The sequence below is a fragment of the Nyctereutes procyonoides genome, unplaced genomic scaffold, assembly GCF_905146905.1.
Source record: "Nyctereutes procyonoides isolate TBG_1078 unplaced genomic scaffold, NYPRO_anot_genome, whole genome shotgun sequence".
In the NCBI taxonomy this organism is placed as follows: domain Eukaryota; kingdom Metazoa; phylum Chordata; class Mammalia; order Carnivora; family Canidae; genus Nyctereutes; species Nyctereutes procyonoides.
In genome coordinates, this window is record NW_026575125.1 from 41,945,478 (window position 1) to 41,968,969 (window position 23,492).

Sequence of the window (23,492 nt, forward strand, 5' to 3'; positions counted from 1 at the left end):
ATACACTCATGTAAACAATGGAAGAATATACATTTCAATTTTAATGAATGGTTACCTACAGAAGGAAGGAAAAGAATGAAATGAAGGGAAAGAAAAAAAAAAGAAGGGAAAGAAGCTGAACTGCTTCAAATACACCTTGTTTTCTAGACTCGACTTTGGAACCAAGTATTTTATATAATCATAAAGCAAAACTGAATTTAAAAGTATTCCAGGGATCCCTGGGTGGCGCAGCGGTTTGGCCCCTGCCTTTGGCCCAGGGCGCGATCCTGGAGACCAGGGATCGAATCCCACGTCAGGCTCCCGGTGCATGGAGCCTGCTTCTCCCTCTGCCTGTGTCTCTGCCTCTCTCTCTCACTGTGTGCCTATCATAAATAAATAAAATTTTTTAAAAAAGTATTCCACAATAATAATATATCCTCATCTGTATTTCTAAACCATTTCCAACCATGAAGTCTTGATTATCAATGATACCAACGTGATTACCTCAATTGATTCAAACCTCTATAGACAGTAGTCTCAGAATAATATTAACAATATTACCATCAGATTTAAGATTAACAGGGCAGCCCGGGTGGCTCAGCGGTTTAGCACCAGCTTCAGCCCAGGGCGTGATCCTGGAGACCCGGGATCGAGTCCCACATCGGGCTCCCTGCATGGAGCCTGCTTCTCCCTCTGCCTGTCTCTGCCTCTCTCTCTCTGTGTGTCTCTCATGAATAAATAAATAAAATCTTAAAAAAAAAAATAAAGACCGTAGGGCCAGTGAACGGATACGGACGCCAGGGTGCGCTAATCGCACTAAGCTCGCCTCCATTTCCCGAAGCGTGCTGAGCTTATAGGTCCGTTTGCAGTACCGTCCCTTCCTCCCACGCCCTTGCGGGCTTCAGCCAATGAACATGAACGCTGGCACGTGCGAGGGACGCTCCGTGACGTACACGCTGCGTAAGCTTTATCAAGCGACTTCCCGCGCTGCAATCTTCCCAGTCTCTCTGCTTCTCGGCGGTTGCTGTTGCATTGAGCTTTTTGCTTGATTTGCAGGTAAGCAGCACAGGTTTTGTGGGCCGGCTGCTCCTCGCTTCACTGATGTGCGCCGCGCCAGTCTGGAGCTAGGTGCGCGAGTGGGGAGAGCAGCGGCTCCTGACACGTACGCTTGGGCTTTTCTCAAGTGGGCGGGCCCCGTGCTCAGAGGTGAAACTTTTCGGTTGGTGGGAAGCTGGCGCGTTCTATCAAAGTGCGAGGAATGCTGGGAGGGACTGGCGACGTCGGTGGCGGCAGTGACAGCGCGACAGCCGAGTTGTGCGGGCGCCCTTCCCCCACCCCCGCGCCCCCACGTGACCGCCGCCATCTTGTTCTGCGGGCGCGGAGAGAACGGGAGCGTGTTCTGGACCTGTTCAGCGCCACAAAATGACGGGCGTGGTAGTTGGCGGAGAACGATACGGGCATGCGTGAAGGCCGCCCCCAAGTGGCTGTCTCCCTGATGGAGCACCGCCGAATCCAACCTTTTCGGCTTTTGTTTCTGATCTGTCTTTAGTCGCCTTTTTGTTTTCTGTGGTTTCTCTTTTTTCTTTTTTCGTCCTTTTTTAATCTTTTTTCCTTTCACATCTCCATGGTTTCTCCCACCCTTTTTTATATTCTCTCCCTAGTACTCGAGTTCACTGCCATGTCTTCTGAAGAAGGGAAGCTTTTCGTGGGAGGGCTGAACTTCAACACCGATGAGCAGGCTCTGGAAGACCACTTCAGCAGCTTCGGTCCTATCTCTGAGGGTGAGACATGGGCCAGATGAATGATGAGCGAAGTGTTTGTGAAAGTCCGGGGCCCTTGCGTTTCAAGAAAGATAAGGAGAGGGACACCTGGTAGGCTTACTTGGCTAATAAGCTTCTGCCTTCAGCTCAGGACTTTATCCCAGGGTCCTGGCAGGTCCCCTGCAGGGAGCGTTCTCCCCTTGCTTGTATTTTCTTTGTCAAAAGTTTTTTTAATCTGTATTTTTAAAAAAACAACATAAGGAGAGAAATTAGGAACCTAGGTTTACACATACTTCTTTCTCTTTTTTAGGCCTAAGGCATAGTCTTATGAGAACCCCATAACTTCCAATTGATGATTGGTAGGAGGGGTCCATCCTCTGCCTGACACCTTTTGTTGCTTATGTTTGTTCTTACATGCATTTTCTTTTTTCCCCCAGTGGTTGTTGTCAAGGACCGGGAGACTCAGCGATCCCGGGGTTTTGGTTTCATCACCTTCACCAATCCAGAGCATGCCTCAGATGCCATGAGAGCCATGAATGGAGAGGTGAGGTCTCCTACCTGCATAGGGGCCCTGCCCCCATCTGCCACTTCCAGCATTCTTTCTGTTTTTCCCTCTGTGTCTGCTAGGGGCAGCGCGGCCAACAAACCCCGCAGTGCCCACTCACAGGAGCGTGACTGCCTTCTGTTCTAGGGGGTGGAGGGCAGCGGCAGACAGAGCCGGGCTGCCTGGGAGGCGACGACTGGTCCTGCATGAGGCCGAGAAGCCACCTGTGGATGGTTGACCTGCCCTGGGCTTAGGTAGTAGAGTCTGCAGACCTGCGGGCCTGGCCCGGAGAGGACCTCGTGAGTCTTCTGGGATGGACTCTGAAGTCTCAAACCAAGAGAGGTGTCTATCTAGCCCCTAATAGTGGGGCAGCTTATAGGAGTGGGGAGGAGAACTCAGCCTGAGTTCAGTCAAGATGTAAGTAGTAGCAGGGGGAACACGGTGGATTCAGGTCATTTTGTGGGATTCTACGGCTCCCGATAAAAGCCATTCTGGTTAAAGGAGCTTGTTCTGGAACATGGCACCCAGAACCTGGTGCCCACCAAGAGTTTCTGGGCACTTGCCCACCTGCCCTACCCATTCTTCCCTCACCACTACCCTATTTGACCACCAACCCATCCTCCTTATGTCTCCCCACACCTAGTCTCTGGATGGTCGCCAGATCCGTGTGGATCACGCGGGCAAGTCGGCCAGGGGAACTAGAGGGGGTGCCTTTGGGGCCCATGGGCGTGGTCGCAGCTACTCTAGAGGTAAGTACAGTGGTAAGTTTGAATATGGGGGAGAGCTGCTTATTAATAAGTGACCTACGTCTGGATGGCTACCTGATTTTTTCTTGATCTGCTGTAGGTGGTGGGGACCAGGGCTATGGGAGTGGCAGATATGACAGTCGACCTGGGGGTTATGGATATGGATATGGATATGGAAGGTCCAGAGACTATGGTGGCAGGTGGGTAGCCAAGGGATTGGAGTACTCTGGTGGGGTTGCCTACATCTTAAGAGCTCAGCTGCCTGAGGGTTCATACATAACCTTATTTTGGTGTTACTAGTGTTTGCTTTTACAAATTATAGTGAAACTGTAAGTATGGCACTTAACATGTTTTTGAGTTCTACATGATGCACTAATTATGATGTAATATGATAGATGGTGTTAACACGTTTATCATGTCACATTGGTTGTAAGTTTATATTGTTAATGTTTACTATGCTGTGTGCAAGTTACATGCCACATAATATGATTTCTGTACAGTATATGTTTGATTTGCATTCTAAATTGCATATGATGGTATATGTAAAACAGGATGTGTAAATATGTGTGGTTTTTAATACCAAGGTATGCATATGACACATTCTCATTAACTGCCATGTATGTTTTTTCTCAGAAGCCAGGGTGGTTATGACCGCTACTCAGGAGGAAATTACAGAGACAATTATGACAACTGAGATGAGGCATGTGCACCTAAAGTAGGTGAGGTTTATATGTTGCCACTGAGTGGACCTCTGTCCACCAGCCCTGTCATGTTTCACTCAACTTTTCTTCCTGCCTACACTTAATTCACCAGGTCCACATGACACCTTCGTTCTCAGGTGCCTGTCAGGACTAGTCTGCTGTGGGGTAGGGGGCGGTATCTAAAAGTCTGTCTCCCTTGTAATCTCTTGCTGGGCATGGAGGAGATGAAGCGGCATTGCTGTCATCCAGCCTTCAGCAATCTTTATCAACCCAGGGAGGTGAGCATGTGTGCCTGTGCCTTCCCAACATTATAATTCTCCCCCTTCTTGCTGTTCTCAGATACACAAGGAATAAAACTTCTGATCCAGGATCATCCTTCCAAATGGCTGTATTTATAAAGATTTTTGGAGCTGCACTGACACATCTGTTCTAGTACATCAAGTTCTATTTTTTAACTGAGCTCCAGAGGTAGTTTGTTACAGAGACCTTTTAGAGAAAGCTCCATGTGATTTCTAAAATTTTCTCCCATTTAAATACTAATCCTGGGACATTGCAGATGCTGGGTATTTTCCAGTTTTTCAGTTTGGGCTCTCAGGATTACTGATTGTGGCAAAAAAAAAGTTTGTTTAGACTGCTTTAAAAACAATGTGCATTTAGGGACATTTAAAAGCCTATCTGCAATGTTTATCAAGATTAGGAAGCAATTTCCAAATGCAAATACAAGAAATCATTGATATGATTAGAGGTGGGGTTTTTTTTAATTATTCAAGGTTACCACCCTGAGTATACAGCAGTTTATTAAAAATATTTGTGAATGTATTTTTTAGTACTGGAAGAAAAAATATTCTGTTGTCTCATTTAGCATTTTAGGATGTTCTTCACGGAGCTGATTAAAAAGTTGAAACATGAAAAACTGATACGTGTTGTTTTCCTCGTTAACCCAGTTTTTCTTTTTAAAGAATTGATTCATTTATTCATGAGACAGAAGCAAAGCAAAGACACAGGCAGAGGGAGAAGTAGGTTCCATGCAGGGAGCCCAATTGTGGAACTCGATCCCAGGACCCCAGGATCACGCCCTGGGCCAAAGGCAGGTGCTAGACCACTGAGCCACCCAGAGATCCCTTGAACCCAGTTTTCAAACTAAAAATGGAAGATCGGGAAGGGAGGATTTTAGGAAAGAATTTAGTTGGAGGGGAGTGGGTAGGCAAAAGAGTAGAACTCTCCAGTTTATTTTTTTTTGGAACTCCTAAAGTTGAGTTTGAGTACATCAAGTGTGGGGGTTGTGGGAGTTACAGAGGAAATATTCTTGTTGGAATTAGGTTTTCTGAGATGGTCTCTTGGTCCTTTTTTTTTTTTTTTTTTTTTTGTCTTTTTTTTTGGTCAGCTTGGGAATCAGACTGCTAGGGTTTGAGTCTCCTTAGCTTCTCTGAGCATCAGTGGGTGTCCTCACAGGATTGTTCTGAGAATGTAAGCTCCTGGTGGGAGTTAAACCATGTTATAAAAAGCATTTCCAGTTTCTTTGAAATGTTGGGAGGTGGAAGAAATCTATTAAACTCAACCTTGTCTGAGGAACGTGGAAAAATCCTGATTTGAAAACCAGTTTCTAAGAGCTCAGACTGGACTCGGATTCCAGGACACAAATGCAGTATCTGCTGCCTTCCAGCTATTTAACCTTGGGTAGGACATTTAACCTGTGGGCCTCAACCTCATGAGCATGTCACATTTCTTCATGAGGGTTAAGTACATTTAATAGGCATGTACAGTCCTTGAGAATGGTTAGCAAAGCTCCTTGTCACAGGGATTTAGTCTTCGGTGGTGTGAGTCTGGTGGTGAGGTGGTGGCAATGGTTTTGCACTTAGAGCTAATCTTAGTTCCTCAGTCCTACTGCCAGTCCCTTCAGTCCTGGTTCGAGTGGCTACATTGGGAGTCCTGTTGGCTTTTATCCCTCCTTTTGGAATTTCTAAATCAGTTGTGTCCATGGCTTCCACCTAGTCGATGCAAAGTTGGTACCACCTGATCACCAGTTCCAGTACATCGTTAACGCCTCATTTCCTCATTCATGGAGTGAATGAATTCAGTGTTCCCTCAAAAGTCCTATGGAAACCCTCCTTTCCCCAATATGATGGTCTTGGGGGGTGATTATCATTAGATAAGGTCATGAAGAGTGGGTAGTGCCCTCACAAGTCCCAAGAAGGCTTTCCTCTGTTCTCAGCCACATGAGGATACAAGAAATTGGTAGTTTGGAAAAGGGGGCACCTTGATAGACTTCCAGGCTCCAGAACTGAGAAGTTGATAAGCTTGCCCACTCTGGTATTTTTAGTTCCCTGAACTGAGATTATAGGTCTGTTGGAAGAGTCCCAGTATGGGAAGTCTGCCTCCCTGGCTCCAGTTAGTTGGAAAGGCCCCATAGACCCTTCTACCCAACCAGTCATGAATCTGCTTTGGCAAGTGGACGGAGGCTAGAGAACTTCTCACACCTCTTGATTGGCTTACTGAACCAGGAAAATGGGCCTTGTGGCTGCCACCACTGGTTGATGTTGGGTACTTGGTGTGAGAAAGCATTCTGAGCCTTTGGGGACCCAAGGCAGTGGGAGCTAGCAGGAAGAGCGCCATTCCTGCCTTGCAGGTAGGCCACAGTGAGGGGGCATCTGTTCCCTGCCTGTCAGGAAGTGAAATGTCATCCTGGCTTTAGGCAAGATTGCATAATCACCTGAAATTCCTGCAACAAAGTGATTCCTAAGTGACATCAACAAAGGCTACAGCCTCCTACACCTGTTCTGCTCTCCTGATGTATAAAGTTCCTTGTAGGGACACCTGGGTGGCTCAGCAGTTGAGCATCTGACTTTGGCTCAGAGTGTGATCCTGGGATCCCTGGATCGAGTCCCACATCGGGCTCCCTGCATGGAGTCTGCTTCTCCCTCTGCCTGTGTTTCTGCCTCTCTCTGTCTCTCATGAATAAATGAATAAAAAATCTTTAAAAAAGTTTCTTGTAGGGGCGCCTGGCTGGCTCAGTTGGCAGAGTATGTGATCCTTGATTCTTAGGGTTGTGTGTTCAAGCCCCATGTTATCCAGCCCAGGAAGGCTCAGTCTCTTGCTGTTTATATTCCCTAAGGAAAAGGGCTTAGAGGACTCGGTTTTCTCAGTGTGATTGCTGATCAATAAAATTTCCAGATATAGGACATTTTTAAAATTTATTTATTCATGAGAGACACAGGCAGAGGGAGAAGCAGGCTCCCTATGGGGAGCCCGACGTGGGACTCGATCCCAGGTCTCCAGATCACACCCTGGACTGAAGGCAGGCGCTAAACCACTGAGCCACCCAGGCTGCCCCAGATACAGGACTTTTAAAACTCCCTTAAAATGCTTATTAGTTTTCTGCTTCCATTTGACCAGAATTTCATTAGTGTGCATGTTCCTCAAGAACCCACGGAGATCAGAAACTCCTGTGCAGAGGTTCCTTGAGAACCTCTGTCCCAAGGCCTGTGAAGACCCTTGGGGCAGCCTGGGTGGCTCAGCAGTTTAGCGCCACCTCTGAACCGGAGCGTGATTCTGCAGACCCAGGATCAAGTCCCACATCAGGCTCCCTGCATGGAGCCTGCTTCTCCCTCTGCCTGTATCTCTGCCTCTCTTGGTCTCGGTCTCGTGATCTCATGAATAAATAAATAAAATATTTTTTTAAAAAAATAGACCGGGTCCTTGGTCTGCAAATACTTGTATTTTCAAGCCCTGTATCTTTCCTAGACCAAAAACATTGATGCAAACCTCTTTTAGACCCCTTACCTCTGTCCATTTCAAGAATAAATCCAAGGCCCTGCCCTTCCCACCCCATGTGGGCTGCTTCACAGCCTAATTCCTCTGCCTCAGGTTCAACAAGTGTAAGATGGAAATAATAGTGCCCTCAAGATGAGCATCTTAGGACATGGCAAATTACTGATAGTGCACCCACACCCTTGTCCCATGCACTCCTGGATTTGGGGTTATATGAAACTTTCAAAAGGCTTTTCAAAATAAGTTGCTGTGAATATTTAAGGTATTGGGACGCTTGGGTAGCTCAGCAGTTAGGCGTGCCTGCCTTCGGCTCAGAGCATGATCCTGGAGTACCGGGGTCGAGTTCCACATCAGGCTCCCTGCATGAAGCCTGCATGCATCTCCCTCTGCCTCTGCCCATGTCTGCCTCTCTGTGTCTCATGAACAAATAAAATCTTTAAAAAAAATATTTAAGGTATTGGAAGAAGGCATATTGGGTAATGATCAGTAGCCAGTGTTCTACCACTTTGCTTCTCAGGATGAAATCTGTCCTCCAGCTGCATTCTTCCACCTCCCCCACCTTTCCTCAAACTGAGATAGTGGCCATGATCATTTTTCTAATTCAGAGTGCACAAAGACCTGAGAAATTAGAAGTGGATTTTTTTTCAAATTTGATACGAGACCTGACACGGAGCTTTTCATAATTTTTTACTTGTTTTTAAGTCATCTACACCTAATGGGCTCAAACTCAACCCCAAGATTGAGTCCTATGCTCTTCGAGCCAAACACCCCAAAGCTTTTCATAATCTCTTTTTTTCCTCTTAGTATAAATATGCATACAACATACTACAAAAAATGTTCAGTTAGAGAGAACTGCCCTGGAGCCTGTTGAGCAGTCTTAACAGTGAATGTACCAAGGAAGTTCAGCCTTATAAATTGTCCAAAACCGTCCGTGGTGTTCTGTATAAATATTAAGTACAACGTTGAGTCAAATTTTTGGACTCAATTTTAAGCCTAAGTGAAACTCTTCTTTGGAATTTTCCTTTGCTTTTTCTAGTTTTAAGTAATTATCTGGACACATGATTTGTGGTCTGTGTTTTAACCCTTATGATTGTAATCCATAGTAACAGGTATGTTTTTATTCACTGGAGTCCAGTCTACCCACTTGTCTCCATAAGGGAAGAAAGGCTTAATGAAAGAAATGTGCCAGGTGCCCTGGTGTTTCCCACTTTGTTGTGTCTTAACAGCTGGCCCAAACCACTCCAATGCTTGTGAAGCCTGCAGCTTTAAATTTTTTTTTTTATTTATTCATGATAGTCACACAGAGAGAGACAGAGAGGCAGAGACACAGGCAGAGGGAGAAGCAGGCTCCATGCACCGGGAGCCCGACATGGGATTCGATCCCGGGTCCCCAGGATCGCGCCCTGGGCCAAAGGCAGGCGCCAAACCGCTGCGCCACCCAGGGATCCCAAGCCTGCAGCTTTAAAAAAAAAAAAAAAAACCACTGTGTCTGTAATTTTTGAATCTCTGTGATAGATACGTGAAAGTTTATTATATCGGGGGATCCTTGGGTGGCGCAGCGGTTTGGCGCCTGCCTTTGGCCCAGGGCGCGATCCTGGAGACTCAGGATCGAATCCCACATCGGGTTCCCGGTGCATGGAGCCTGCTTCTCCCTCTGCCTATGTCTCTGCCTCTCTCTCTTTCTCTCTCTGTGACTATCATAAATAAATAAAAATTAAAAAAAATAATAAAAAAAAGAAAGTTCATTATATCAACACTGCTGTAAGCTTGAAATTTTCCATAACAAAAACTCAGCTGTTATGGGTGTGGCTTGTTAGACCTCAGCATTGGCACGGCAGGTTGGGTAGCTGTCAGCTCTTTTCTGCTGGCCTGGCCTGTTCCCTAAAGACTTCTCCGTAGTTACAGGTGTTTCAACCCAAAAGCCTCAAAAAATTCCATTCTATAAATACTAACCTCTGTTGGTGTCTGATGTTGTTTTCCAGATACTGGCCCTGAAACCCCATCCTGCTTCCCCTCTCCAGTCACGGATCTCAGGATCCTTCTGGCTTTTCCAGACAAAAGGGCTCTTCCTTTGCCCAGCACCAGAGGTCCTGCCTTCCAACCTCCATAGCCACAACCTCTTAAAACCTTTCTCTTGGCCTAGAAAAGAGAGATAATAAAGGTAGCCCATTATATGAGCTGAGACCTAGGAAGCAGCTAGATCAGTGGTAGTTACATGTGGTCAAATGTTGGCATTTGTTTTTTTAAAGAAGAAAGACTCAGCACAAGTGGGGAGGGGGGCAAGAGGGAGGGGCAGAGGGAGGAGGAGACGTAGACTCTTCACTGAGCAAGGAGCCATATGGCTCCTGTCCCAGGACCCTGAGACCATGACTTGAGCCAAGGTCAGATGCTCAACGAACTAAGCCACCCAAGCGCCCAAATGTTAGCATTTGTTACATGTGACAGATAATTGTAGGGACACAGCAATGGATACATTTCTTTCCCTCAGGAATCACATCATGGTGGGATTTAAAGACAGTATAGTAATAAATCAGTGTGTAATGTAGTGTTAGGGAGTGGCGAGAATTAAAGCTGGGGATGTGGAGAGAGATGGGATTTGCTACTTCATGCAAGGTAGTCAGGGAAGGCTACTTGGGAGGTGGCCTCTCAACAAAGACTTGAAGATAGCGGGGGAGAGCTAGCGAGGAAGATACTTGATGCGGAAGAATGGTTCCACCATAGCACTCCAACGGCCTTGCACGTCTCTACATAGGCCACGTAGACAGGCTGACCTAAGTATTGGCAGAATGCCCTGTGATCCTCAGAACAGAGCACAAGAGGCTTGTGAGGCCATTCCTCATTCCTTGTCTACCAAGGAGGCCATCATGAGGCGGTTTTGCATCACCAATGGATCTGGTCAGGTATGAGGCTTTCTGTCCCTTTCCTCCCCTGACTTATGGCTGTAGAACTGCCTAGCATGGCATTAGTTCCTTGGCTACAGGGTGTCCTACCATCTGTGCTGCAGTGGTCTGGTCCCTTTCGTTTTGGTGTTACCCAGCATGTGGGACATGGGCTAGCATCTGTGGCTAGTCCTGCTTTTGCTCTCTATACATAATCTCTCAATCAAATGAGGGCTTGTTTCCTTACTGGCCATATCTGTCAGTATAGCCTTGCCTTGACATCTGGGAGAGGAGAATTATAGGCAGAAGGAAAAGCAAGCAAGTGAAAAGGCCCCAAGGTGGGAGCTTGTTTGTTGTGTGTGTGAGGAATGGCAAGAAGGTCAGTGTGGCAGGAGCAGGGTGAGCAAGGGTGCCAGTGGCAGGAGGCAAGGTTGGAGAAGTCACAGAGGCCTGGTCCTAGAAGGCCTCACTGGCCACAAGGAGGACTTTGACCTTTTCTCTGAGAGATGGAGGCTGGGCAGGGTTGTGAGCAGAGGAGTTCTGAGAGTTGGGTTGACTTGGGTTGTGACAGGATCCTCTGGCTGCTATGAGAGCAGACAGGGAGGCCTGGGGGCAGAAGCTGTGAGAAGGCCACTGCAGGAGTTGAAGCCAACAATGGTGGTGGTAGCAGCAGTGGACAGGAACAGGAGAGGTTGCATTTTGGATAAATTCTGAAGGTGGAACCAACGGAATTTGCTGACAGGTCAAACGAGTTGTGGGATGAAAGTACTAATGAAGTTATGAATATACACTGGAGGAACTTACACAAGGTAATTTGGGAGTCAGTGTTAAACAATGTAATGGTTAAGAGCAAGGATTCCCAGAGCCGGGTGGCCTTGGTGCAAACCCGGCCCCAGCATTTATTGACTGACTTTGGGCAGGTCACTTCAGCTCTTTCCCATTTCCTCATCTCTAACATGGCATAACAGTACCAATTTCACAGGGTTGCAGTGAGCATTGAAGGTTTCCTAGGTCTGTAAAGTGCTTAGGACAGTACCTGGCACAGAGCACTTACTAATAATATCACCATTGGATGAATAGAAGTATTTGCTGAGAACGCACAGGAGAGAACGTTCCAGAGCCCAAAAACAGTTTGTGCAGTTTTCAGGGATGTATGAGAAAGCCAGCATGGCTAGAACCTAACCTGATTAAGAGCAACAAGTGGCAAAATTGAAGAGGAGGCCAGAGAGCTTCTCCTCTCAGTAGCTGGGAGCCATTTTGGATTTCTGGGTGGACCTGCCAGTGCTAGAGGCCAAAGAGGAGTGGAATTGATTTGAGATTTGATGCTGGCGATGTACAGAGAGAGAAGAGAGATGGAGCACTGTTGTCAACACTGCTGGCTGGATACCAGGAGTTGGTGGTTTCTGGCGTCCAGGATGATAAAATGAGTCTAGTCCGACTCCTTCCATGAGTCCAGATGCTAGTTCTTAGGTCTTCTACTTCTGTGACCATAGGTGGTAAACCCCTCCAGGGTTCAGTTTCCTCATCTTCACAGCAGGGCTACGTGTCACACCTACCTCATTAGGGTGGTTTGTGACCATTCACAGAAGATGGATGTAGTGAGAGCTTGGTAAATTCAGGCTGTCACCGAAAGCAGGCGAGGCTGATCTCAGGAAAGCATTGGTGCCTTAACATTTGAAAAGCAGTGAGATACAGTCTAGTGTATTGGCAGAAAAAATTGGGAAGGATCAAGGACTGTGCCCATTTATCTAAATTGCTAGGGTCAGGGATCCCTGGGTGGCGCAGCGGTTTGGCGCCTGCGTTTGGCCCAGGGCGCGATCCTGGAGACCCGGGATCGAATCCCACGTCGAGCTCCCGGTGCATGGAGCCTGTTTCTCCCTCTGCCTGTGTCTCTGCCTCTCTCTGTGTGTGTGTGTGTGTGACTATCATAAATAAATAAAAAATTTAAAAAAAAATAAATTGCTAGGGTCTGAGGTACCAAACCCAGGGTCCAGTCTTTCCCAGGCCCACAATCTGGCCCTAATTGTTCACCAAGCAAATGGAATTGAGATCTTAAGAGCAGAGCTACCCCAGTTCTAGTGCTGTAAAGGGATTTCTCCCCTTCTCTGACTCAGGCACTGATCAGCTTCACAGGCTTAGCCACACATTTAGTGTCCAGAGCTGTGTGTAGTTGGCTCCTTTTCATTCAGGTTCCGCCTTAAATTTGTTTCTCCCTCCTGCCTTCTCTCACAGCTCAGCAACACTAACCCAACTTCTGTTTTAATGATAGTAAGTACCAGTTTTTTACTGTTGATCTTTCCCATTACAGTGGCAGCTCCATGAAAGCAGGAGCTGTTTGTCTCAATAACTACTATTTTCCCAGTGCCTGGCACCTAGTAGGGGCTTGACGAATGCTGGTTGAAAGGCTGGCTCTCTGTTTCAGCTTTCTGGGCGCTGCTCAAGTGGTCTGTGAGTCTTCTCCCAGCTGCAGGAATCTTGTTTCTGACTCAGACCATGGAGAATTATTACCATTAAGACTTTGGAGATTAGGAGAACTTTGGCTTCAGAGCCAAACGTTTTCCCAACAGGAAATGGTAAAATTTTAGTTATGACCTCATGTCCCAATCCTCACTTGTCTCATTTAGGAAGAAACTTCAGGGATAAAATAAGTAAGAACTCAGCATCTACAAATATGTGAATAAGAACTCCGGTTACACCTCAGCTCCACATCTCTCATTTTGCTCTTTGGTCTTGATTCTCAGCATACCCTTGTCATCCCAAGCCACTCAGGCTTTCCCTCAAATTATGCTGCTTTTTGTTCCTGAGGACAACTTCAGGTTTTGTGTCAGCCTATCTTAGTAATGAAAAGTGGGCACAGCCAGTGTGTCCATTGCTTGCTTTTGCTTTTTTTTTTAAAAAAAAAATTTATTCATGAGAGACACACAGAGGCAGAGACGTAGGTAGAGGGAGAAGCGGGTTCCCTGTGGGGAGCCGGATGAGGGACTCGATCCCAGGACCCTGGGATGACACCCTGAGCCAAGGGCAGACACTCAACCACTGAGCCACGCAGGCATCCCTTGCCTTTGTATTTTTAAACTAGGTGGGGACCTACTGGGCAGGAGGTACATGAAGGGGAGAGGAGTCCAGAAAAGACATCGCCCTGTTTCTACCACCACTGGAGTTGCTGTTTGACATGGTGTTATCTTCAAACAGCTCTGGCTTACTGTCTTTTCCGTTCCAATCTGTTCTTTTGGCTAGGACCCTTAACCATCAATCTGACAGTAAAATAGCCCCAGATCCTGTTTGAGTAGAATTTGTTGGGTTTTTTAAAAAGATTTTTTCTATTGGGCAGCCCATGTGGCTCAGCGGTTTAGCGCCGCCTTCAGCCCAGGGTGTGGTCCTGGAGACCCGGGGTCGAGTCCCGAGTCAGGCTCCCTGCGTGGAGCCTGCTTCTCCCTCTGCCTGTGTCTGTCTCTCATGAATAAATAAGATCTTTTTTTAAAAAATCCGCTTATTCCACGCTTTTATTTCTTTTTTTAAGATTTTACTTATTCATGAAAGAGAGAGAGGCAGAGACACAGGCAGAGGGAGAAGCAGGCTCCATGCAGGGAGCCCAACGTGGGACTCAATCATAGGTCTCCAGGATCACGCCCTGGGCTGAAGGCGGCGCTAAACCGCTGAACCACCCGGGCTGCCCTATTCCACGCTTTTAAAAGAAAGTATTCCTAATTTTTAGTGAGTGATTCACATAGTCGCCCCTGTCTCTCTGGGCCTTGTACGTTATTCTTGTGTATACATAAAGTGCCATTAGGGACTGGAGTGAGTAGAATTTAAGGGGTGGAGCCTCCATCCTGTGCCGGAAGCTACTGTCCCTTAGAGCGCTTGCGTGGTTTTCCCACGCCCTGGGAAGGATTCCTATCCATTCGCTCTGCGCTTGGCAACTCTTCCTGACAGCGGGCGGCCATCTTGTCTGGAGCCTGAGAGAGGAAGAAGACAGAAGGAAAGGGCGACACTGGTCTCAGAGCCGCCCCGGGGACCTCAAGAGCCGGAGGCAACCCCGGAGGTGGTCTCTGATCCCGGGCCCTGCTCTTGAACCCGAGAAGGGAAGGCGGGGGGCGGGGGGAAAGAAGATGGATGGGAAATGCCTAGAAAGATTGCTAGGCGGGAGGAGGGGTGTCGCTATGGTGACCGGGGGGTGGGGTGGGATGAGATCTGAATCGCTGTTGTCAGTCTTCCGGGAGCTGCCCGGGAAGGGCAGGGCTGGGGTGATGACCATGCTAACTGCTGGGTATTTTTCGCGACATCCGGGCGTCGAGGGACTCGGTGTCTACGGCAACGATCATCCGGCGGAAGGGGCGGAACTAAATCCCTTCACTTGAAACGCTGACATTCCAGGCCCTTATCCTGCAGGCTCCCGCGGGCGGATACGCCAGAAGAGGAGGTCGGGGAATGGCCGCGGTGTGGCAGCAGGTCTTAGCAGTAGACGCGAGGTGAGGAATGGGGTCGAAGCCCATGGGAGCGGGTTACTGCGGTGCATGCGCAATGGCGTTAAGTGAGACTGGGCGGAGAACTTGCCTTATGCGGCTGCGTGGGCATACTGAAAGTGAGCATGCGCTGTAGCAGGGTGTGGTGGCTTGCCCGCAGAGAAGGGCTGGCCAGACGGTCAGAAAGAGCATGCTTGGAAAATGCAGTCAGGTTTGGGCATGCATGCGTAAAGAGGCTGTGCTGCCAGAGCCTTTGGGAAGGGGTGATGGAGCTCAGGCTGGTGACTTCCTATTCCCCACCATTGCCCCCACACCATCCCGCAGACTTCTCTTAACCACCATCACTTCCCCAATCTGACCCCATCACCATCCCGGACTGACTTCCAGCATTGCCCCACACTAACCCCCATCACCATGTCACGCTGACTTACTGTTGTCAGCAATGATTCAGTCACCCTATACCAACCCCAGCAAAGCTGCAGATGGCCTCCATTGTCCCCACAGTGACCTCATCCGCCATTCCCTTTATTACTGTAGACCCACCCTCATCACAGCGTCAGAGGGACCCCCATCATCACTGCTGATCACTTGCCATCCTGACCCCTCACACCCACACCCCTCATTCTCTTTCCCTGTCCCCTGAGCTGATTGATTCCCTCTATCCTGTGCCTGCTGCCCGCCCTGCCTCCTGCCATCACAGGTACAACGCGTACCGCACACCAACGTTTCCACAGTTTCGGACACAGTATATCCGTCGGCGCAGCCAGCTATTACGGGAGAATGCCAAGGCTGGGCACCCCCCAGCACTGCGTCGGCAATACCTGAGGCTGCGTGGGCAGCTTTTGGGCCAGCGATACGGGCCCCTCTCCGAACCAGGCAGTGCCCGCGCCTATAGCAACAGCATCGTTCGCAGCAGCCGCACTACCCTAGACCGCATGGAGGTGAGCTCCTCCCCACATTGCCTGCCGTGCACACCACCTGCCTCCATATGCATTCCCTTAGCAGACTTGTCAGGCACCTGTTGTGTGCAAGGTACTGATCCAGCTCTTAGGATGAGCAGAGGGTAAAAAGAGATAACACATGATAAGTCAATAAGTGGACAACAAGCAAGATAAACACATGTAAACAGGCAATAAACAAAATAGGTCAGTAGACATACGAAACCAGACAGACAAGTCAATAGTTAACATGGCTTATAGTGAGGATGGCTAAGATGGAAAAGTAAAACTGACTTGGGGGATAAAGTGAGACTCAGATGGGGGACAGAGGGATGCTCTTTCTAATGGGGATGATCGTGAAAGGTCTCTTGGAGGAGGTGACAGTTGAGCTGGAACTTGAATGAAGCAAGAGACTCTGCTGAGTGGTTTTCTGGGGGAAAGTGTCCATTCTTTCTTCACAGAACATTTACTGATTATCCACTAAGTGGAGCAAGGGACCAAGCAGGGGAGCTAGTGTAGAGGCAACCGCAGTAGCCCCGGCCTTGGTGGCAGCTGCGGTGGGTAGGGTGAGAAGGGATCTGGTTCTGGGTATATTTCTAAGACTCCAGACTTCATAGATTCTTGAAGGCTTGTTTCAAGATGTGCCCACCCTGGCTCTCTGTTTGCAGGACTTTGAGGATGATCCTCGGGCCCTGGGGGCCCGTGGGCACCGCCGTTCTGTCAGCCGAGGCTCCTACCAACTACAGGCACAGATGAACCGTGCTGTCTATGAGGACAGGTATGCAGCGGGGGCAGCTGCAAGCTGGGGGTTTGTGAGGGGAAGAGGGACCATTGGGCAACAGCAGACTGAATGCTAGCACCTACCTCCTGTTTATCCCCTGCTCTTGTTGGGGCCCAGGCCACCTGGCAGCGTGGTACCCACATCAGTAGCAGAAGCAAGTCGAGCCATGGCTGGGGACACATCACTGAGCGAGAACTACGCCTTTGCAGGCATGTACCATGTTTTCGACCAGCACGTGGATGAGGCAGGTAAGCCAGCAGGTAGCGGGTCCCATCACCACTCAGTTGCCTAAACTGTGACCACTACTCAGCGTATCTTTCTCTGGAACACAGAGTCTCTGGCCCACCTCTGAAGAAGTTACCATCCATAAACCTTTCCACAAACCTACAAGCCCTCTGCAAAGTAAAGTGGTCTGCAAAATCTCAAGCACTTTGTCTGTTTTAAAAGGGCTCAGTAACTTAAAAGAGGACTTTGCAGAAGGTCTCTGAGGTTATGAGTTGCTTGGAAGAGTTCAAAGCCTTTGGTGGAGACTTTTGGCAGAGGGCCTTCTAGGGTTCCAGCTCCCTTTCTCAGCCAAGCAAAACCCTTTGCTGAAGCCATTGTGCTTGGTGCAGTGGGTCTCCGCCCCCAGCCCTGTGTCAGAACCTTTTATAAACGAAAGCACCTGGGGAGTGTGCCGAGTCCCACAAATAGCTTCTTGGCATTGCAGTCCCAAGGGTGCGCTTCGCCAATGATGACCGGCACCGCCTGGCCTGCTGCTCACTCGACGGCAGCATCTCTCTGTGTCAGCTGGTGCCTGCCCCGCCCACCGTTCTCCGTGTTCTGCGGGGCCATACCCGCGGTGTCTCCGACTTCGCCTGGTCCCTCTCCAATGACATCCTCGTGTCCACCTCGCTTGATGCTACCATGCGTATCTGGGCCTCTGAGGATGGCCGCTGCATCCGGGAGATTCCTGACCCAGACGGTGCCGAATTGCTCTGCTGCACCTTCCAGCCAGTCAACAACAACCTCACTGTGGTCAGGCTTCAGGGTGCCTGCTCGCCGAGGGTGGGGCTGCTGGGCCAGGAGAGCTGTCCTCGGGAGTCAGTGTGGGTGGCAAGGGGGTGTCCCCTCTAGTCCATCACCATAGTCCTCCTGTGGTCAGACTCAGAGGGACAGGTCTGGGCAGAACAATGACACACAGGTGTTGGTGTGGGGTAACCTTGCTGTGACAGACTCCAAGGGGGTACTGGTCAGGAGGCAGAGTCCCAGCTCTGGTACCCCTTCAGTCTTATCAACAGCAGTGCAGCCACTTTACAACCACCAGAGCTGCTGGCTGCGGGGCAGGCTTACTAGTCAGAAGGCTTGTTTCCAAAAAAAAAAAAAAAAAAGAAGGCTTTTTTCCTCCCAGTGGCACAGCTCCACTGTGATCCAACCCCAGGATTGAGAATGAGAGGGCAGGGGAAGGAAGTGAAAATTTGGCCTGGCCTCAAGGGGCAGAGAGGGGACCGGCTGAGTGAGCCTGTGCTCTGGGATCCCTTCAGCTGCAGCATCAGCCCCAGTGTAGTCAGGTCTCCAGCAAGGGCCAATCTGGAAGCAGGCCAGCTATTATTACCAGGTCACTATGGCCCTGTAGTTTGCCTGTCACGGTGGTGGTGGTGGGAGTGCTGGCTAAGGAGCAGTGGGCTGGCTGTCCTGGTTAGATTGCAAGGGGCTGGCTCTGAAGGTTCGCAGGCCCCGGTCACCTCCCAGTCTACCTGCCACAGGCCTACTGGGATTAGACTCCTGTAGGAACCAGCCAGTTCCGTCGACAGCAGCTCCATTATGGTCAGACTCAAGGAGGGACTGGCTGGATAATGGTATGTGCGGGTCTCACCCACAGGTGGGGAATGCCAAGCAGAACGTGCATGTCATGAACATCTCCACAGGCAAGAAAGTGAAGGGTGGCTCCAGCAAGCTGACAGGCCGGGTCCTTGCTCTGTCCTTTGACGCCCCTGGCCGGCTGCTCTGGGCAGGCGATGACCGTGGCAGTGTTTTCTCCTTCCTCTTCGACATGGCCACAGGTAGGCAGGCCTGAGGCCTGCATCTGGGTGTTCACACTGCCACCATCCCGGCACACAGCTGTGTCCCCCCGCCTTGACTTTTGCCTCCTCTCCCTCCATTGTTGCAGGAAAACTGACCAAAGCCAAGCGTCTGGTGGTGCATGAGGGTAGCCCTGTGACCAGCATCTCTGCCCGCTCCTGGGTCAGCCGCGAGGCCCGGGACCCCTCGCTGCTCATCAATGCTTGCCTCAACAAGCTGCTGCTCTACAGGTGGGTCTTCCCTGTCCAGGCCACCTCCATCAGACTGGGATGTGAGCACTGTCTGCTTGGCAGAGGAAAACAGGCATCCGGTTAGTTGGAGTGAACAAGGAGTTGAGTCTTCATATGATAATGACAGTATCAGTGGGAGGAGGAGTAGCAGAAGTGCTAGTGCTAGCATAGCAGTTGCCGGCCCCAGGCCCTGTTGAGGTGCCTCATACATAGCACTCCCTTTTCTCCTCGAGACAGCCCTGTAAGGAGGGTGCTCTTACCATGCCCATTTTACAGATGAGCAACCTGAGCCAGAAACTAGACTAGGGTCCCCTGAGAGCAGTGGTCTGTACCCCTCCCTCCCTTCCTTCCTTCCTTCCTTTCGTTTTCGTTTTCTTTTTTTTTTTTTTGAGCGGAGGAGTTTACTGTCCTTGCTCACATATGACATGTTACCCAAGTGCAGTTCTCAGCCTGGGCTGCATGCCGGAATGACCTGAAGGGCTTCACACAATCATGACCAGGCCCCACTGTAGGCCAGTGATTTTGGAAGCTCTGCGGCAGGACTGAGCGCACTGGTCTATTGAAAGGTTCCCTTAAGTACTGTCCAGCTGGGTGGGCCTGAAAACCACTGCCTGGCAGGATGATTTCTGTTTTACTATTTTGTGTTTTGACTCTTTAAAAAAAAGAAAATCACGTACACACATACATGTATCTGTAATTCTAAATTTAGATGTAGCCCCAAATTTGGGACTCATTTCCCCATCCTCCCCCTTCCCCACCTTTCTCTTCCTACCACCTTGGCCGCCCCCCTGCCGCAGTAAAACCTGTTAACAACTCTGTACTACCTTCCTATATCTTGTTCTCTACCCTGTAACCCTAAGCGTGCATACCCACACCTCCCCTTTTGGAGGGAGGGTCATTGTTTTACAGAGGTGGGCTCCTTTTACATCCTTCACATCTCGCTTTCTTTACCAGATGATGACAGTGGAAGTGCCCCCAAGTCCCCTGCAGTGCTATTGGTTCATTGGTTCTTTTGTGGGGTTTTATTTAGGTTTTATTTATTTATTTGAGAGAAAGAGAGCATGAGAAAAAGTGCATGCACGAGCAGGGGGAGAGGGAGATGGAGAAGCAGACTCTGCTGAGTAGGGAGCCAGGATGCAGGGCTCAATCCCATAACCCTGGGATCAGGACCTGAGCCTAAGACAGATGCCCAACCAACTGAGCCACCCAGGGCCCCCACTCTGTTTGTCTTTTGGGTGGACTTATATTCCACAGCACAGAGGAGTCCAGTTTGGTCATCCCTTTCCTCTCCTTGTGCCCTGTCTTCACACCAAGATCTCTTGAAGAGCCCTAGAAAGAGAAACTAGTGAATCCCACTGCCGAGGCTTCCAATTTCCACCAGTGGGCAGTTTCCAGACTGTCACGAACTCACGTGTCAGCCTATGCTTTATAGGAATATGCAGCTGTCTCAAAACTGGATTCTGTGGACCTTCAAATGAACCTAGGTGCAAGGGTCAGGACACAGAGCCGCCCCCCGTCCATCATCGTCTGGAGCTGAGGCACCGCCCTGACCCACTCTCATCCTCCCCTCAGGGTGGTGGACAACGAGGGGACCCTGCAGCTGAAGAGAAGCTTCCCCATTGAGCAGAGCTCACACCCTGTGCGCAGCATCTTCTGCCCCCTCATGTCCTTCCGCCAAGGGGCCTGTGTGGGTGAGTCCCACAGAGTTAGGGTGTCTGGGTGGCTCGAGAGGGGCAGGGCCCAGGGCTGTTGCTGATCCAGCCCAGACACCACGACCCCATGATGCCCAGACTTTAAGGGCCTCGAGAACTCCCATATTCCAACAGCCTCCCACTTTGAACAAAGGCCCCGAAGAGTCCAGAAACCTCACAATGTGAGACACAACCCCACCCCCCAGACAGCTCAGAGGCCTCACACCCGGCACACAGGGCTCAAATTGCTAAGGTGAGCCCTAAAATGCCTAGGGACCACCACCCCCTGAGACCTCCCCAAACCATGCCAGGACTTCACAGCCAGGGCCCCTGACTTCCTCTGGCAACACCTCCCAAGGGCCTCTCTCTTTCTCTCTCTGTCTCTGTCATCCGGGCAGTGACCGGCAGCGAGGACATGTGCGTGCATTTCTTCGATGTGGAGCGGGCAGCCAAGGCTGCCGTCAACAAGCTGCAGGGCCACAGTGCACCTGTGCTGGATGTCAGCTTCAACTGTGATGAGAGCCTGCTGGCTTCCAGTGACGCCAGTGGCATGGTCATCGTCTGGAGGCGGGAGCAGAAGTAGGTCCTGCCGTGTCCATCTTCCCACCCACCTCCTGTTCCAGCCTTGTGTTTGTAAATAAAGTTCCTGTGGTTGTGCCCATGGCTGGCTCCCAGGTCTGCTGGGGGTGGGATCAGGGGTAGCTCTAGGATCCGAGTTGGAATGGGGTTCACTTCCTCATTGATGCATACAGCCATTGATTGCTTCACTTAGCAATCATTGGTTGTTTACTGCATCGTAGGCCCCCTGTAGGTGTTTTACTCATTCATGCATTGGACAAATGTGATTGAGCGCCCACTGTGTGCCAAGAACTGTTCTAGGCACTGACAGAAGAGCCTGCCTTCCTAGGGCTTGCATTCTATGCAGGTAGACAGCAGACAAAAACATATCTTGGTCAGCCAGAGATCAGCGTTGTGAGGAAAAATAAGGTGAAGACAGGAGGTAGAGGTGCAAGAGTGGGCAGTTCCACACTTTTTGGTACTGCAGTCAGGGAAGACATTCCTCATGGTGAAATTTAAACAAAGACCTGAATGAAGTGAGAGGGAGTTGTGGTGTATGGGAGAGAACGTTCTAGGCAGAGAGGAAAGGCAGTGCAAAGGCACTGAGGCTGGAGTGTGCCAAAAGTGTTGTTGAAGAGGCCAGTGTGGCTGGACCAGAGTGTGGCGGGAGGTTGGAGAGGCCTGATCCTGGAGGGATTCGTGGCCACAGTGAGGACTTGGACTTTTCTGAGTGACCTGTGAGTTGCCCAATTGAGCAAAGGAGGAAGGACACAATCCAGTTTGGTTGTAAGAGGACCCCTCTGGGTGCTGTGAAGAGAACAGACTTGGGGGTGGGGCCATCAGGAGGCCCTGCAGTAGTCAAAGTGAGCAGTGATACGGACTTGTGCCAGGGTAGTGGCAGTGGGGGAGTTGAAGGGGAATGTTGGCTTCTACCACAGGGGTTTCATGCTGCTAGTCTGCAGTGCTCTGCTGGCTTCCTCAGGAAGGCTGAGGTCCCAGCTCCCCCCAACCCCATGCTCTAAGGCTCTTCCCCACAAACAGGGTACAGACATGTTGAGGATGTGGAGTATGAAGCCCATGCAGAAACAACCATGGACCCCAAGGTTGAGCTAGTGGCTCCTGCTGGTGGGGGTGGGGAAGGAAGATAGATTCTCCATCCCAAGGGAAACCCCAGACCACCCCTAGCTCCTTCCATATTCCCTCAGGGCCCAAATTCAAGGCCTGGAATAGCTCAGAGTCTGTAAAGTGATGTTCAAATTTGAGGGGAGCCCCAAGTGAGGAGAGAAAGCTTGGGATATAGCCAGGGAGCTAGAGAACCAAAATCCCTTGTGGATGACCTGAGTCACTAGGAAGCGTCAAAGTTGCCAGAAATGGCAAGGATGCTCTCGCTCCTCCCTCCCCTCCAGCTCCTCCCTCTCTCCCCTCCAGCTGCATAGGCTGCCATATCCAGATGCATAATGAGAACTGTGGCTACCAGTTTGAGACCTCAAGGTCAGTCCACAGAGCCACAGGCATTGCACCCTGGCCCAGTATTATTGTGCTACCAAACGAACACTAGCAGTGTTGTTGGAGGAGGAAAAATAACTGGTTTGTTCAAGCCACTGTTATTTTGACAGTGTGGTTACTTACAGACAGAAGCATTTCTAAACTGTACTTCCATCTGACCTTAATGTAAATACCAGAGAGCTGGACATTCATGATGCAGTTCATGCTTCAGAGGTTTCACAGACCACCCAAACTCCATGATTTGCTGGGAGGACTCTTGGTCTCAGCATACAGTTGTATACGTAGTTATGATTTTTTCCAGCAAAAAGGTACAGAACACAATCGGCAAAGGGATATGGTACCCGGGGCAAAGTCCCAGGGAGACCAGGTACAAGCTTCTAAGGATTCTCTCCCAGTGGAGTCACAGGACATGCTTGATTCCCCCATCATGGCTCCTGACAGCCCAGAGTAGCTCATTATCAGAGGTTGAATGCCTAGGGTTTTCACTAGGGGCTGGTCACATAGCCGCCCCCCCCCCAACCTGGTGCATACTCAGCTTCCAGACTGTCCAGGAAGGAGAGCAGATGTTCAGCATAAACCAGAGTGCTTGTGTGAACTGCTGAGGCGCAGTGAGACACTCCTGATTTAGAGGATGGTGAGAACCCTCGTGAAATCTTAAGTGTCCAGATGCCAGCCAAGGACCATCCTTGAAGCAGGCCTTTCCAAGGAGAGAAGTTCAGGCCTGCTGGGTTAACTCTTTCTGCACACGATGCAATACCGAAAAGGTGCTCGGTTTCAGCCAAGGTCAGTGGATGGGCAAGATCGCTTGGAGGAACCTCGTTTTTCTCTAGCACCTTCATTTCTTCACATTCTTCATGTTGTTTATTGAATCTGGATTCAAGAGGGCT

The 23,492-nt window shown here is 49.8% G+C and overlaps 2 protein-coding genes across 3 annotated transcripts; both read left to right on the top strand.

The window, feature by feature from the left end:
* Positions 1-929: 929 nt before the first annotated feature.
* RBM3 (RNA binding motif protein 3) lies at positions 930-4,647 on the top strand. 2 transcript variants are annotated; one of them, XM_055337883.1, is made up of 7 exons: positions 930-1,035; positions 1,641-1,760; positions 2,177-2,283; positions 2,927-3,032; positions 3,130-3,229; positions 3,663-3,748; positions 4,070-4,647. In XM_055337883.1, exons 2-6 carry the CDS (start codon positions 1,658-1,660, stop codon positions 3,721-3,723), a joined length of 477 nt encoding a protein of 158 aa, XP_055193858.1. In that variant the 5' UTR covers positions 930-1,035; positions 1,641-1,657; the 3' UTR covers positions 3,724-3,748; positions 4,070-4,647. The 2 variants fall into 2 exon arrangements, with proteins under 2 accessions (XP_055193858.1, XP_055193859.1); XM_055337884.1 differs by having other exon boundaries at positions 3,663-3,744.
* A 10,119-nt stretch (positions 4,648-14,766) lies between these two features.
* On the top strand, positions 14,767-21,202 carry WDR13 (WD repeat domain 13). The gene is made up of 9 exons (XM_055337882.1): positions 14,767-14,846; positions 15,541-15,781; positions 16,447-16,556; positions 16,677-16,807; positions 17,269-17,576; positions 18,421-18,601; positions 18,709-18,850; positions 20,423-20,541; positions 20,940-21,202. Exons 1-9 carry the CDS (start codon positions 14,806-14,808, stop codon positions 21,122-21,124), a joined length of 1,458 nt encoding a protein of 485 aa, XP_055193857.1. The 5' UTR covers positions 14,767-14,805; the 3' UTR covers positions 21,125-21,202.
* Positions 21,203-23,492: the final 2,290 nt, after the last annotated feature.